The sequence below is a fragment of the Chlamydotis macqueenii genome, chromosome 17 (assembly GCF_036417535.1).
Source record: "Chlamydotis macqueenii isolate bChlMac1 chromosome 17, bChlMac1.mat, whole genome shotgun sequence".
NCBI classification, from domain to species: domain Eukaryota; kingdom Metazoa; phylum Chordata; class Aves; order Otidiformes; family Otididae; genus Chlamydotis; species Chlamydotis macqueenii.
In genome coordinates, this window is record NC_141572.1 from 1,248,337 (window position 1) to 1,265,035 (window position 16,699).

Here is a 16,699-nt window from a genome sequence, read left to right on the forward strand (position 1 = left end):
TCCTGGCCAGAGCTTCATTAATCTTTCACCAGATCCTGCCAGGTCCTGCCTTTCCCAACCAACCAGCTGAGGCAGAAGCACTTCTTCCTAACGTGACAGAGTGCTACCGGCAGAAAACAACTGTATTTTCTCCTACAACTTGAAGCAAACGTGCCCAAATGAAATAAAACGGCAAACGTAAGCCTTTCTACGCGTGCGACGCAGGAGCTCACCGGTAGCCACTAGACCTGAACTCAGCTCCCAGTACAGGGCGAGGTCTGTCCTCTTCAGCAATGATCTTACGCTAGAAGCCAGGCTGATAGCAGCACCTGGGCGCTGGGAGCCTGAAGCCCAGAAAGAACAACACGTGCAGCATCTCCCGTTCTGCAAAAGCCAAGACGACCCGCAGGTATGAAGGTAATTCGATTAACACAGTGTTTTCTAAGGTAAGCACATTTCCTGCGAAAGTCCAGTGGCTTTAAGACACGGTTGGAAACATTACACTGCTTCTCCTTGCTCCCAGTTAATTGGATCATTCCTTAAAAAAATGACAAGAAGATTTATCAAAAGGAGAAATCTCCACAGGACTTGATAACCTGCTTTCTATTCCTCCTCAATTACAACATGCTGTGGTATCCACAGGAAGAAGCTATAAACATTAAAGACGTTTAAGGTCTCGTAGATAGAAGATCACAGGTCCCAGTTCATCCAGAGCACTGCAGCCCTACAGCCCGAGAGCCACCATCGGGAAACCAAGACCCTCAGAAAGCCCTCCGCTATAAACACAGAGTTAGCGGGGACAGAAATTCCTCACAACTTAGAAATAAAGCAGAAACAACAGATCAGCACAACCCAGGCTCACAACCAGCCCAGCCAAGTGTGAGTCAGACTGACCAGGCGAGGATGCAGCGTTCTCCAGATGGCCCTGCCTGACCACAAAGGCTCCGCCGGTCTGCGGGACGGGGCACAACACCCAGAGCTGCCGGGAGCCCGCTGAGGAGACACCGCTGCCTCGGGGGATGCCATCAGAGAGGAGGAGGGCGGGCAAGCGTAATGGCAACACCTCTTGGACCAGCACTGCAGCCATACACCGCTGCCACGGTGTCAGAAGTTTGTTTCCAGCCCTGTAATGGAGAACGTGATGGGCCAGAGACCTGGACAATGGTTAGACTGGAGTTACAGCACAGACCAGTGCGGTCCACCACACTGTGATTCCAAACGGAGACACTCCACTCCCAAAAGCGGTAATGGGCTTAGCTAGCATACTCCAAGAAACCCCTTCATCCAAACGCCAGCTAAATCAGAGCCCAATTTAGCAACTTTCACTTCTCAAGCTACACCCATCCAACAGGTGAGGCACTGGCGTTGAACTTCCGATGTTCTCCAAATAAAACCAACACTGGTTAACTGTCAAAGACAAGACAATATCCTCAGCATAGAAGAACGCAGAAGGTTCAGAGCGGACCACGCAAATGCGGTTCAGATTTTAATGCCGTACAAATAAGCTGCAAAATGAATCTCAATCCTTACAGTTGGAACTGCTGTGTATTTCTCCAGATTTCCATTTGCTGTCCTGCCAGCTCTTCTGGCCAAGCAGCCTATAATTCAAAGAGCACCATTGTCGTTCTGTCCCGTTTCCGTAACGTGCAATTTGAAATCAGGGCCAGGGGAGGGAGGAAGGGACTGGAGGAGGTTAAAACTCAAATCCAGATAGTTCAATCTGCTAACTTGATTTTAAATCTCTGTCTTGTGGTACCAATTACAGCCCCTCAAACATCTGTTTTAGCAAAGACTTCCAAGTTCAAACACACTTCCTCTGTCCTACAGATGTTCTTTGTCGCTGATCCGTTTCAGGCCAAGGCTGCTGTCCTGTGCTGCAGCAGAGTCCCAGCCGCCGTAGCCGAGAGGGCAGCAACCTGGGCAAGGTAGCATCAAACCACGAGTGCCACACAAGGCACCTTTCTCACCTCTCTAGGCAGGCAAGAAAAAAAAAAAAAAAGTACTTAGGAAAGTGTATTTAGTTTAGTATGTAGCTTTAATAAACATCCTTGCTACACTATGAAGGAAGATTTGAGATGTAAGAAGGAAAAACACCTTCCTACACCCCCAGGCTGCCTGCGCCAAGGACGGGGGGTGTCACCTGCTGTCCCCAACGCCCCCAGCACTCCCACGGCAGCTCTCTGCCTACCCGACGGGGGGAATCGCACCCCGACAGACGCCGGGCAAAGGCTGATTTCTCGGGGAAGGGACCTGCACCTGGCTGCTCTCAGCTGGAGAGCCTGTTTTCGGTAAGGGGCATGAAGAATTACAGCTTGTGTTGATGACCTTTAAGCTTTACTTACCTATCGGCTTGACAGTCACGTTACTGCACGTGCAACCCACACTTCCAGCCCGTTGAGAGTCCTGGTGGCATTTACAGCAGTGCTGGAGGGGACCAGCCAAAACAAGGGGCAGCGTTACGCCGAGATAAGCCCCAGCTGGTTTTTACGTGATCTTTCATAGTGCTGAAGAACTCCCCCAGCAGACCAGAAGATCAATGTGGCAACCACTACATATAAAGAACAAAAAGATAACCTCTACCCCCAGAGAACCATCAGGGAGCAAAAGCGAAGCGTATAGAGATAACACATGGGCATCCAACGCATGGGGAAACAGGAGGCCAAACCAGGGTAGCCCACCTTTAAAACACCACACAGAACTTCAACAAATGGCTCCAGAAAGCAGCAGCGGCCAGCTGAAGTGTTCTGTGCCCGCTGTGCTGAAGCAGAGGTGTATTTACTGCTGAAGTACGTCTGGCAGCTCCTGTTTGTCTAAGCTGGCTCGGGATTTTTTCCTGCCTCACAAACCGATCTCAGCAGATCTAAAATTTAAAATAAACCTAAAAAAAATTCACTGAAAACTCAAAAAAAATGTAATGCACCTCCTGTTCTAAACAAGACAGCTTCGTGCCTATTTACGCCAACCTCCAGCGTGCAGGATAATTAAGATGAGTACTGCAGTAAGAAATTAACACTTAAAAGCTACGCGTGGAAATGGCCATCTATCCACGCACACGCATCCCAGCCCGTCCGTGTGCGGCTGCAAATACATGACCCACCTGTAAAACGACAAATACACGTCGTACTACACGCGAGAAGCATTCCCTGCCTAGTACCTGCCAGACCCCCAGCAAAACGCTTACCTGGCATTTCCAGCTTGGAAACAAGGGTATCAATCTGTTTCACAGGGTAACTAAACAAAACAACTGTAACACCGAGCGGCCACCATGTGATGAAAAATAACAAGAAAATGGCAAATGTATACCCCGGGTCAGTTGGAGCGTTCAGGATTCCAGCGTGGACTAACGCACCATGAGGTTTTTAAGTATTTTAAGTGAAAGGGGGAAAGAAAAAAAAAAAAAAAGGCAATTTCAAGAGGTAATACTAGCTCCCTCACCACGGAGCCTTTGCTGATGACTATCTTCCGTATCAAGTGATCATCTGCCCAGCACTGCCAGTTTGCCCGGCTCCCAGGGGACAGACTGCTTACTACGGCTTGAATTTGTTATTGCCTGCCAATCCCTGGCGGTGCTAATTACACCCATTACCAGTCTGTCTGATTGCGCCTGACAGTACGCCCAACATCCAAACGGGCAGGGCCGCGGGATGTCGGGTCCCTATCACATTTAGGCGGAGGATGCTCCAAAGGGGGCTGTTCAGTACAGCAGGTTCATACGTTTCCGCGAGATAAACAATGGATTTCAAGGACTCCAGAACACAGTCTCTATGGCAACTATAGGCAGAACTGAGGGGGAAGGGAGGGGAAATTCCCACATTTCTAAATACTCTGACCGGAGTGAAGTCCATTTTCCAGGGACTCCTTGTATCAGGAATTGCAGGTGAAATGTATTGCCTAGGTTCATCCATGGATGAACGGTCTAGTTTTAGGCACACACCCTCCTCCAGCCTTATGAGATCTGCGCGGGCATATTTGATAAGACTGCAGAAATGGTTGCTTTAATATTCGGCTAAGGAGAATTGTACGTAGATCACACACAAAGACGCTACGGCCGGCCAAGATTCGGAGAGCCGCAGGGAAACCATCGCCCTTCCTAAAGGGAACACTTGGCCTTAAGCACAGCTCAGCCACGCTCCAGATGAAAGCTGCGAGCTCATCTCAGCGTGCCTGACCGCATCAGGCTGAACCTTAATTGCTTTAAGTCAGATCCCACCACTGTTTTAATTTTATTTCCATTGCTTTTCAAATTCAATTATTAAAAGGGAAAACAAGAAAAACCTAATTATGATGGATTGAGAGGCCCGGCTCAATGTCAAACAGAGTCACTATACCAGATCCAACCACATCCAGCTTCTCCCACTGAGAGCCAGACCTCAAAAGAGTCATTACATGCTCAAAGCAAAAGCATATTATATATCATTTACTGTTATCAACAAAACCGGGATGAGACAGAGCAAATAATGCTGAAGAAGCAAAGGGATAATGCTGAAGAAGTGCTATCATCCTTTCTCCGGTGCAGGTGATTCTACTTCGGTGTCTAACTGAGTAACAAAGAAGGAAAGCAAAGAGGAAAAATGGCCCAAGATGCTTGTGTTTCACTTTGTCACCTCTAACCCCAGCAGACCTATCAACAGGTGCCACGAGAGCGCCAGCAGGCTGCCAGCCTTTGAAAGAACAACATGTTTTTTTCCCCCCTCTTAGGGGGCAGAAGCAGACACCCTTTTCATTATTTCTCTGTCAAATTCCTTGCTAGTTCCTGACCTACAGAGCAGGACTTTAAAGCTTTCATGGTATTCCATCACAAAAGTCTCTTCCATTTCAGGAGCACTTTGTGATTTGTTATGAAGATGCCCGCTGTAGAGAGATTACATCTGTCTCACCGGCATGAAGAACCGCATGGGAAAGGTGTAAAATTATCTATTTGCCCAACACTCACCTTCTACTTAATAGCTACACCACCACCTCCACAGTGAGACGTTAATTCTGATCAGATCTGTATTCCCTCCGCAAACCCACACAGGCACACACACAACTAATGGTTGGTAATACGACTCATGGCTGGTGTATCCTGTGAGGAGCCTCTCCAGACATTTTGCTCCTCCGAGAACCATCAGCATGGGACTTGGCACCAGAGAGTCCTCCAGCGCAGAGCCAGTCCTGCCAGTGGGACCTCTCAGGCTTGTCGCTGCTGCGTAATCCCAGTGTCACACCTGGTATCTTACGTGCCTAACGCTATAATCTAAAAACACAAAGTCATATCCTGAACAATTACAACCTCAAAATGAAACCAACAATCCATTTTTAGAATAATTACTCACATGAAGAAAAAAAAAAAAAAAAAGAACAATGCAATCCCATTAGCAAAGAGAAAGAAAGGTCCCAGTAACTCATTCCCAGCTCTACTGGTACATTCAGCACATCCAGAATAGCCAACTTGCGCTGCTAGCTTTCCTGAGTCACTTCAGCTAACCTAAACCTCTTTGCCTGAGTTCTGCCGTTCACCCAGCAATGCCACCACCGCCTGCACTTATGTATATCATGACCAAAAAAAAAAAAAAAATTAGTTCACATCCTGTCAGCCTAAAGCCACCAACAACCTGACTTTTCACCTGTGGCAACATAACGCGTGTGACTGTAAGCTGAAGCTGATCAAACTAATTTCAGAGTTAACAACCAGAATATAAGCAGACCAAAAATATTAGGTGGGGGAGACTACAGGGAAAGAGCTAGAAGAAAACACAGACATTTAATTCTTGTTCATATGCCCTGTAAATGCTTAAACTAGGGCAGTTCAAATCCTCAGCGAGTTTCTGGTCCAACACATCCTTAGAAAAGGGCTGAGATTATCACAAAAGCCTCAATAAAACAAAATCAAAACAAACAAACCCTTACTTTAAAAGTCAAGTGAAAATGTGCCTGCGAGTTTGCCTAAAAGGACATTCCTAGCCCTGGGAGTGGTGCGCGGATGACCTCACCGAGCTGTGCGCTCAGGCCAGGAAGTGTTTTGCTCATGTCTTCAAAATAGGAAGCTGGCATCCGAGTCATTCTCCTCAGAATCGATAATCAAATTAAAACCAATAACAAATTCTCTTGCGATCAAAACGCAACGTTGTGCTTTAACGGGCCATTTTATGAAGCCGTCATTAAAGCCTGATAATTAAACTCGAACATGATGCACGGAACAGTTACCGAGGGCAGATCTCTCGGCGCCCTTTGCTGCACCGCTCAGGAAAGCTGGTATTTTACCCTTCTGTGCATTCCTTCTCACTGCCATTAAACTGAATCTCTGCCTTTTGCTTGGAGTGCATCCCAGAAGTGACAGATGCAATAAGCATGAAGATTCAACTTGAAAAAATCCAATGATGTTTGAAAAGGCAGCTCACTAGAAGACAGAGCAATGCCAACAGAGAACATAAAGGGAGCCACACAAATGCTGATTAAAGTGATCTATAGAAAAAGGCTACGAGTGGCCATTGAAAAATTGCTATTACGAAGTGCCATATTAAAACAAACACAGAGCAAATGCTCCCCGACATGTACCTGAGTGTGTCCAAGTCTTGCTCTGGCTACTGAAAACACTAAAAACACAGAGGCACAAAATAAACACGCGTTGACTGTATCACAACAGTATTTGATCTTCCACCTTTGTGTACACAGCCTTTAGCAAATACGAATATTAGCTGCAATAAAACGTCTCGGTGAGCGCGCAGCCAGCTGGTTTTTTTCCCCTTCAGCAGAAAAGATGATTCAACGCTTGTTATTCAAATGAAAATGGACTATATCCCCTCCTGCCTCACGCCCGAGGTACCCGCTGTTTCCTCTAGCCCTCGCGCGTTCCGCGCACACGAACACGCTTCCGACAGGACGGATGGTGCCAGTTCACAGCGTTTTCCCAGGCTTCCAGCGGGCACAGCGCTGCTCTCCTGCATGCGCTCAGTGGCACACCAAGAGAGAGGATGCCGTCACGTAACCCGGCTACAGCCCGGCCTAAAATTAAACCAGAACCGGTATCCGCAAACTGAAAAACCAGCCACAGCCCAGCATATTCAAACCGTCGCTCTTTCATTTTGCTAACATCCTTGGTCTTGCTTGCACTAATCCACACGCACATCTGCATGAATAGGCTGAATAGGCGTGCTCAAACAAACACGTAAGGGCTGGAACTACAGCCCTGAAAAAAACACAACACTACTGCGTATCACTTATCTTTAACAATAAAACTGCATCAATCAGTTTTACTTTTGTTTCCAGCCCTTTTTTTTTTTTTCTCCTCTTTTTCAAAACCCGTCTCCTGTGCAGTCACAGCATCACATTGTCTGGACCGGGGTGCTACAGCTGAACGTTTGCGCGGGCGGCTGCATGTCGGATGTCTTTCCCCGTGTCACGAGAGGAGAAGCAGCTAATTTCACAAAGCACAGATAACCCAAAACCTTTCAATTCTGGCCTCTGACATACCGCTATTAAAACGGGGTGGCTTTCTGCACAGAAAAACAAAGCCCAGGAACATGTCATGCAACCCAGGACTTCACACATCTCGCAAAAAGACTCGGAAGACAGTGACATCTACCCAGCCGACACGAGTGTACAGAAAAAACCCCAAACCAAACCCCCCCGGTCATCTTTTGTCCCCTGCAACGTTACGGGGTGGCAGCGGGGATGCAGCGTTCTGGGGCCGACACATCCGCGGGTGCCAGCTGCTGCTGCATCGCCATGAAATAAAAAAATAAATAATTTTAAAAAAATAATAGAGCAGGAAGGAAAAAAAAAAAGGCAAAAACCTGTCGAACGAAAGGGGGGAAAAAAAAAAAAAACAAACCCGTCCTCGCCGTGGCAGAAGGCGGCCGGGGCCGGCAACGGGCATCAGGTGCGCGGCTGCCGGAGCTGCGGCGGCAGAGCCCGGCCCCGGGCCGGCAACCGGGGAGCCCCGGCCGGATGCCGGAACCCGCGGCGACCCCGAGCCGCCGCGCTGCCTAATAAGGAGCAGAGCGGGGGAGAAGCCCCGGGCTGAGCGCGGCGCCGGGAGGGCGCTTCCCCCCACTCCCCCCCCCGCCTCCCCGCCACAGGCCCGGCCGCTGACAGCGGCCACCGCCTCGGGAAGGGCTCGGCGGCCACAGCCGGTTCCGCGCAGAAGGAGCCCGGCCCGGCCGGACCTCAGCCCGCCCCTACCCTGCCGTGCCCGGCCCGGCCCTGCCCGGCGCCCGCCGCCGCCCTACCGCGGGCGCCGCCACCGCCGCCCTCCCTCCCGCCCCACCAGCTGCCCCCCACCGCCGCCGCCCCGCTCCCCGGTTCCCTCCCGATTCCCAGTTCCTCCCCCGACCCGCACCGCGCACCGCAATCCCCGAGCCGCCTCCCCGCGTCCGCTCCTCAGCCCGGCGGAGCCGCCTCCGCTGCTGCCGCCGCCGCCGCCGCCGCCGCCCGACTGACGGCCGCGGGGCGGGGGCGGGGGGGGGCGGGCAGCGCCGGGCCCCGCCCCTTCGTGGCCACGCCCCTCACCGCGGGCACCGCGCCTTCCCGTCCCGCCTCTCCCGGCGGAGGGTGGGGACGGCGGGGTGAGTGGCGGCCCGCTTAGCCAATGGTGGCGCGGCGCCTCGCCGCCACGCGTGGTCGCGGCCGCCTCAAGCTCCTCCGGTCCTCTCGCCCCCTCACGGCGGCGGCAGCCCGGTCCCCCCAGGCGCTGAGCCCCCGGCCGGGGCGGCGCCCTCGGCCAAGCGGGGCCCAGCCGGAGCCTCGGTGGAGGCGACGCTGAAGGGAACCAAAAAAAAAAACCCCAACCCTGTCGCCTCGTTTTGTCACCCCGGCTCGCTGCGGCCTGCAGCTGCCGTCGATGAAGCGGCGCTGCCAGCAAGAGGGGTACAAAACGGGAGTTTAAAGCATTGCTAAAAAATCACGCTTTAACGAGGTGGCTTGAAACCGAAGATTCCCCGCCTTGCGCTAAAAGCGGCGCTGCTTTCGGGGAGGCGGGCTGGTGTGGTTGTACGGGGGTCTGGGGTCTTGTCTGCCCTGGCCCGTGAAGGAGGCCGGCGTTACCGAGAAGGCGAGAAGGCGAGCGCCGGCGGGCAGACGCCTCGCGGCGCGCAGGGTGATGTGGTGGAACGCGGGGTACCGCACCGCGCGGGGCGCCCGCCGGTTTCCGTTCCTGCGGGGAGCGGATGGACGGCGCTCGGTCTGCGCCCGCCTCGCGCCGTGTTTACCATACATGGCCAAAAACCTAACGCTGGCCCAGCTTCCTCACACGTTTGGGCCGATATTCGCGAGTTCATTTGCATGTGGTTAGGTGCTTAAGGGGCCTAATTTTTCCGGGGAGCGACACGCCCCTGTCTGCCCTTGCAATCCTTCGGAGTCTGCAGAAATGCGTGCGTTGCGGTGAGCTGAGCCGAGCACCCTCCTCTGCCCCCGCGAAACTGCGGCAGGGCCGTGAGCTGCCGCCTGCGAAGTGATAGCTGGGCGTTAAAACACGCAGAAAGCCTCTCGGGTACGTTTGTCATGGTCTCGCTGCTCTGATTACAGCTGGTGGAAACATCAGCCAGGGTAGCTACAAATTAAACAAACAAATGCTAGCCAACGTTTGTTGACACTCGTTTAACCACTGATTGAATAAGCAGGAAAACCTCTCTTACGTACTGAGCAACACCTTGATAAAAAAAAAAAAATGATACACCCAAAGATTAGAGTTGTCAGCCTGCATCCCTGCCATGCACAGCCCGCGGCACCCATTGCCGTGAAATTAATACCTTCCTTCTGAAAGCCAGCCCAGCGCGCTTACCCTCCACCCTCCTCACTCAAACAATCTCGTTAAAGCTAAAAAAGATGAAAACAAAAGCAGTTTGGCAACCTTGGAGCAGACCTGCAGGTAAGTTGTAGTTTAGTGGGTTTGGATTGTGATTCATGATTTCCACGTCGGTACGTGACTTGCTGAAGGTCACGCAATGAGTCAGTGATAGAGCGGAGTGTCTCGAGTACCAGTCCCACGGCCATTAAATTAGTTAGGAGTCTCGAACCTGTGCACGTGGGTTAAAACTTTTTAAAAAACCTCATACAAGCATATTAAATGGTGCTTAAAAATATATATATGTACAGCTCCTTCTAGCTCAAAGGAGCGGGCAAGCTTGAAACGGTATTTTAATCACGTATCGCCTTCTTTGCCAGGCGGTGCTTTACCCTGGACTGGAAAACAACAGCGAAGGCAGCGGTACCCAGCACTACCCAAGAGCGCAGAAGAGAAACCAAGGCAGCTTTTTGGCATCCATCTAAAGAGAGCACGATGCTCAGAGGCAACAAAGGGAAATTTGTCCCGAGAAATCTGATCAACACCTAATCCTTTCAATTGCTGCCACCTGAACAGTTGGTTCCCGGTTCCCACTGTCGCTGCAGGGATGGATGCTCCTGCAGCACAGCTCGCTTGACATGGCCTTGGAAGAGTCGCTAAGGATGGACTCAGAAGGAAATCATACCTCTTGAATTTTCGCTAGTGCTTCCTTAAATGTTTGGATGGGAACGCTCCACAGATCAGATCCTGACTGGGACTAACGAGCCATTTCGATCGCAACAGCTCAGTACGAGGTGATGAGGAAATTACACGAATTTCAGGCGGAAGTCTTCAAATGCAGGAGGAATGGCTACGGTTTTACATGCGCTCTTTGGTTCCACTGTAAGCAGTAATCTTCATCACTTCAGCTGAATAAAATCATTCTAACAAACTACTTAAATTATAGCCGGTGCTGTAAGTCTAACAGCTTGTCAAAATATGTCACAAGTTCTAATTTTTGTAAAGGCAAATATTCTGTTACCAAATTCTTGCAGCTACAAGGAACCACGCAACAGGTTCCCCTTCTATTTTATCAGTACCAACACGCCTGATTGTTACATTTTGCAGAAAAGGTTCAGAATTTGTTAAAAAAATGCATTTCACTGGTTTTATCCACCCCACGTATTTTACCCCCTGCTACGCTGATGCACGCTGGCCGCAAACAGCCTATCTCACAGCCTTTATAGGGAAACAGCACCGTGCCTGCAGGCTCCACCTCTGAAACTTATGTCAGCAGCTAAATTTAGCTTGCTTGCAAATCTGCGTCAGCTCCATCACTGCGCTAAATCGTGCTGCTTTGCTCCTGCGATGATCCTGACGCGCCGTACAAGTGACGCGTTCGGCGTGCCCCGCGGCCTTCTATGCCAGTGCGGTGTTATTAGTTAGAAAGGTAAAGAAAAGGTAAAGAAAGCTGCAGGCACCTGAGGCATCTCTTTCTCGGTGAAATTTTGGTGATATTCAGCTGACATTACGCGATTTGGCTTGGAGTCTCCGAGCGATCTTAGATGGACGGCAAACCCAGTCGTTCAGAACCAGTAAAGGCGCTTGTGGGATGAATTTGTCTCCAACATTTCAATTTGCTTAAATCCTCATTGCTAAATATATTCTGAATGAAGGGAAAGGGCTTACGGAGGGTTTAGGGAGATCAGCAATTTAAAGTCCTGTTGTTTTGCAGCTTAACTTCTAAATCGCGCAAAATATGCCGGATATGACAGCGTGTGTTTCGGACCTCGGGTTTGCAGAGATCCAAGTGAAACAACTTTTGAAGGACGTTTGTGTCCACTATTTATCTATTTATTTCTTGAAGCCTTTTGATCTATGACTATATTTAAGTAGCACAGGAAGCACTAAGTTCTCCCACCTGAAAGTTGCAATTTTTCTATTTCTTCCTCTACGGCTCTTGTGATTGAGAGAGCCACAGGCGGCCGGATACAGCAGCATTGAGGAGAGCTGCTCCGATTGAAATCGATGATGAGACCTTACGTTTCACTTGGCATTACTGGAATGTAGTGCTTTTTCATGCAGGGAAATCTGAACTGATTGCAATGAAAAACAAAAGCCATTTTCTGTGTGAGGAACAGCATTAGATTTACTCTTTCTGCCTTGTTTTCTCAGTGTCTGTTGGGCAACGGTACCTTTATTAAACTGCTTCCAAGCCTGGTTTCTGGTTTTTGAGGGACATTCCAATGATCATCAAATGCTGCGCAGCTGCCAAGACAAAACTGTATGAACAGCTCTCGATCACGGCTAATCAATCCTGTCTCTTGGATGGGATTATCCCTGGAAACATTCATCCCTGGAAACGTTCAAGGCCAGGCTGGATGAGGCTCTGAGCAACCTGATCTAGTCAGGGATGTCCCTGCTTCTTGCAGGGGGGTTGGACTAGATGACCTTTGAAGGTCCCTTCCAACCCTAACCATTCTATGATTCTATGATTCTATTACGCGTTCCACCCAGGGAAGCGTCGCCCTGTGCCTGTCTGATCCCAGATCCAGCAAAGTGTTTGTCTGGAGAGAGAGAGTGAGCAGAACCCGTTTGGTTTGGCCTTATTCAGTCCTTGGCCAGAAAGGGGAGCTGTAGAATTATGGAATGAAAATACAGCGAGCAATATGTTCAATCAGATTTTTAAAATAACAGCCAGGCGGGGAGAAGTGTACGAGGGTGTGTCAGAGCGTGTGGGCAAGGAGGGAAGAGGAAAATGTGAATTAAAGCAGAGGGGTAGGAGTCAGCACCCCTTCGTTTTGTTCCCGGGTCTGCTCCACCTTCCAGCGCCACATCGACCGCGTCCCTGCGCTACTTCCGGATGCAGGGAACCGGGCTCGGGTCGCAAGCCCCCTCCCCGACGGGTGAGGAAAACCGGCTGCCGGGAGCGAGCGCTGGCGCCGACGTCGCTTGTGAGCCGCGTGGCGCGGACGGAAGGCGCTGGAGACCGGCAAGCGACACCGGGCGGGCTTTGGGTCGGGATGGGGATTAATAATTCGCGCTGTTGTTGTTAATGATTTACAATACACTTCATAGAGCACGTTGTCACTACATAGACACGCTCTCGCGCGCGTTACGTGCGGTAAGCCAGGTGTCGTACACATCCCCACCGGCTGCTCTGTAGGAAAGGCACCGAAATACCTGCTGCCCCCAGGTTTTACAGCCAAAGGACATCTCTACATTCATTTCAAGCTATTTCCTCCTGTATTTTTCTTCTCCATCGTTGCACAGGATCGCAAAACATATTTTTCTTTCTTTTTTCCCATTTTTTTTTGCGATAAAGGGGAGGTGGTCCCAATACCTAATTAAAATGCTGGGCCAGCAAATAAAAATGAAGCAATTAGTTGCAACAGATGGGATTTTCTTTGTCGCTATCTCCGCTACACCAGATGATTAACTGGGAAGAGAAAGACAAGAAGGCAGAACACAAAAAAAAAAAAAAAAAAAGAAAAAAGCAAGCTGTATTTTATTTACTACGTGAATATCCTGAGATTTGCACTTCCTGTCATCATGGACAGCAGGAAAAAACCCAGGCACCGCGCAATGAACAGGGGCTTTGGGCAGCGACGCGAGGCTCGGCGCTGTGACCGCTGCAGCACGCCGCGTTGCCCAGCACACATCCTAGTCTTCTCCTCATCATTCAACCCGTTCTGACTCCTTTTGCCATCTCGTTCTGTTTCTCTCCCTGCTGTCTAGGATCAAGCTGGACCAAAGGTGCTGGAAAAATCAGAGGTATAAGAAAGGAATCATATAATGGCTCAGTTCAGCACTGTCTTGGCCCTCCCTCCCTGTCTGATCTGCAGAACGAGCAGGTAAGCGTCCATCAGGAGTGAGTCAGCTGGAGCCGGAATTGCCTTAGGGATGGAGGACGAGGAGTTCTGGTCCCTTCTCGCCCCCTTCCTCTGTCAGATCACCCAGCGCATCCCCCGGCTCCTGCTGTTCCCCGCAAAGCCCGCGCGCCTCACAGCCGATACAAACATCGCTCGGCCTGAGCTGGCTGCTGAAAACACCCCACGTCAGCCCTACCAGTTAATCAGCCAAATCTCCCACCGGAGAAGGAGCGGAGAGGCCGCGCGCATCCGGACGCCCTGACGCCACCAGCCCCAGCGCCGCTTCGCGTGCAGAGCCCAAGCCTGCCAGGTGGCAGAGAGCTTGCAGGGACAAATACGCCACAACCCTATTTCTTTACACCGTGAGAACGATAACGCGTCTTCGGATGCGTCCTGAGAGGATAGGATCTATTTTTCATCGCTGTAGGCTTTTTTTTTATCGCTGACACGCACAAACTCTGTGGCAACGTTCATGCTCTGACTTGGTGTTGTGACGTCTGTGAATGAGAGTGACTGACAGCACGGTGTCCCGAGCACCCGGGGATGATCACACCGGGGTTTTAAGTGAACGCGCTGTTCAGTTCAAAACTAGCGTACATTTCCTGTGCCTTAAACATTTATTTTCCCTTATAAGGAAATCCACGACTGCAGATTGTCAATAAACAGATGTAAGTTAGCCGGCATGGGTCTGATATGTCGGTGCAGGACCCAAACACGCGCTCATTTCTAACCTCTCCCTGTTTCTGCGTAACGGCTGTTTTGCCAGTAAAATTCCAACAAAGTTCATTTATCCGTGGCTTTTCAGTGACAGCATTTCCGAGTTGATGGCGTTCTCCTGACAGGCTGATTCAGCTAAGTCACAGAGCAGGAGGAAGAGGACCTAAAGAAAATAATGCCTCTTTTTTTTGTACCATAGCTCAAATAAAATCACATTGGCTCGCCCAGAGAGACAGAGGGAATAACCCCACGTGGCGGTGGGAGAAAGCATCGTACGGGCACTTCTGCCCCACCTCTGTTCAGGGAAAGCAGCTCAGGAATACTGGATATTATACTTTTTTTGTGTGTAGAAGAGCCTTAAAAAGCAAATCCCTTTCTCGTGGAACAGTTTCGCTGCAATAAGAGCTTTTACCAGGCTGCGAGCGGACTTGAATCGCCGCCTGATTTCCGCCCTGCCTCGTTACGACCGTACATCACTGAAGGTGCCCCAAGCGCACCCCGCCCATTGCTCGCCTATGACAAGGCAGGTGTTCCTCAAAAAGCCTCCCGACCGCCGCGTTCCCACCTCCCCTCGCCTCCCAACCCCCGGCTGCCGCGCGCCCCGCGTCCCCGCCGAGGCAGAGCGTCACACCTCACCTTTCCTGGCAGCGCTGGGCGGTGGCGTGGCTGCCTTCCCCTCCGCCGCCTTGGGCTTTTCGAAGGTTTTCTTTGCGTCGGCAACTTTAAGCACGTTCTCATCCTCTTGATTCTTCCTCCCCTTCCGCTCCAGCTCCTCCGAGCCCCCTCCTCCTCCTCCTCCAGTCCTGCCTCCAGTTAGCTGCTCGGCGCCCGCAGCTGCCCAGTGCTCCTTGGCAGGCTTCGCCGCGTCGCCGCGGGGCTCCAGCAGCGCCTCGGTCATCGCCACGGTCTTGCTCATACTCAGAGCCAGGCTCTCTTTGCTGTGGGACCGGACAGGGGGGGCCGGTGGGGTTTTTTTCTGGCTGTATAAATCGAGCATCCCTGCATCTATTTCGCCTCCGAGCTGCTCCCCGCTCTCAAGGAGCTGGCTGCTGCTCTGTCTCGAAAGCTTTTCAGTGTCTCGAGCCACCGAAGCATAATTGGCAACCGCACAGACCGTTCTCTCAAGGCTCTTCGCTACCTGCTTGTCTGGCTCGGGCTTCCTGGCCGGATCCTCCTCGCCGGCCTGGCCGTTCTGGCAAAGGTCCGGAGCGCCGTCAGGCTGGGGGGCGAAGCTTGCCGCCCGCCTGAAGCTTTCGGCTGCCTTGCCGCTTTCTCTGGGGCCGTAGGAAACTGTCGCTGCCTCCTGTTTGCTTTGCAAAATGTAATCCATGAGCACGGCGTTCCGCTCGAAGCTGTCCGACCTGATGGGGACGCTGGGCTTGTTTCCCTCCGAGGGGGAGTTCAGGGTCAGTTTGTTCACTTGCCTGCTCTCCGCGCTGCTTTCCGAGTCCGAACGGCTTATCTGCCTCCTCAGGACTCCTTGGAAAGCGTTGAGCCTGCTGAGGCTGGGGCTTGCCGCCGTCCCGTCCCCTGGGTAGCCCTCCTGAACGGCGGGTACCCCGTACTCCATCGCTTCCCACTCCTCCTCAGGTTCTGCTTCTGCCTCCTCGATCAGGCGCCGGTACTCGCTCTCCTCCAGCCTGTACACCACCGGCCGCACCGTCCTGCCCGTGCCCGCGCGCCCGTGCCCGACCTCCATCTCGTACACCTTCGGAGGGGCTTCTCCCTCCTCCTCCCCTCTCCTCCATCCTTGCCACATGGGCTGGTTTTCCCGGCGCGGGTCCCCCGCCAGCCCCTGCCGCCCTCCCTGCCCGCTGCTGCTCGCCTCCGAATTCTTGGCAGGGGCTTGCGCCTCGCTCCCAGGGTCGGGAAGGCCCCCCCTCTGCAGCCTGCGCCCCAGGCCCTCCCGGCCGGGTTGCAGCACGGTATAATCCTCGCACGTCCCCGAGGAGGCTCCCCGGGACGCAGCGCAGCCTCTCCCCCTCGCCTTACTTGTGTCATCCCGTAAACATCCATAGTGCTGCCAGGTGGAGGCTTCCATGGCCAGGAGCTCAGTCACCGGAATTCCCGGTCCAAACGCTTTGAAACGGGCCAGCCAAGATTTCTTCCCACCTTGGGTCTCGGCAGGCTTTCAGCACTGCCTTCTCCTTCCTCCGCTACTGGGAGAGACGGAGGCAGCTTGGAAGCCTCGGTGCCTGGGTCATGTGAACCGGCGGTTTTTAGCCTCACGGCCAGCACAGATGAAAACGCACGTTGGCGTGATGGAGCCCATCCTCTGCGGCAGGGCAGCAGCCTCTCTCCTGACACAATGGCTGTCAGAGTCGATGCTACGCCGGTCCCTGCCCAAATATATCCCACCCCAACAACAGTAAAAGTACTCCCCAGCCTC

At 52.1% G+C, this 16,699-nt stretch overlaps 1 protein-coding gene and 1 long non-coding RNA gene across 4 annotated transcripts in view; one reads left to right on the forward strand and one right to left on the reverse strand.

Moving 5' to 3' along the window:
- CORO1C (coronin 1C) overlaps positions 1–16,351 on the reverse strand; it is a 52,818-nt gene extending 36,467 nt beyond the window's left edge. The window contains exon 1 of one of the 3 annotated variants that reach the window (XM_086761955.1): positions 14,947–16,351. In XM_086761955.1, coding sequence (XP_086618081.1) covers positions 14,947–16,351 — 1,405 coding nt within the window. Of the gene's footprint in view, positions 1–8,299; positions 8,409–14,946 lie in introns of those variants that run through there. The other 2 variants (XM_086761958.1, XM_086761956.1) reach the window with 2 other exon arrangements.
- LOC147598546 (uncharacterized) lies at positions 12,520–13,980 on the forward strand. Its single transcript, XR_015260499.1, has 3 exons — positions 12,520–12,627; positions 13,460–13,575; positions 13,673–13,980. It is a non-coding gene; the product is annotated as an uncharacterized LOC147598546 (long non-coding RNA).
- Positions 16,352–16,699: the final 348 nt, after the last annotated feature.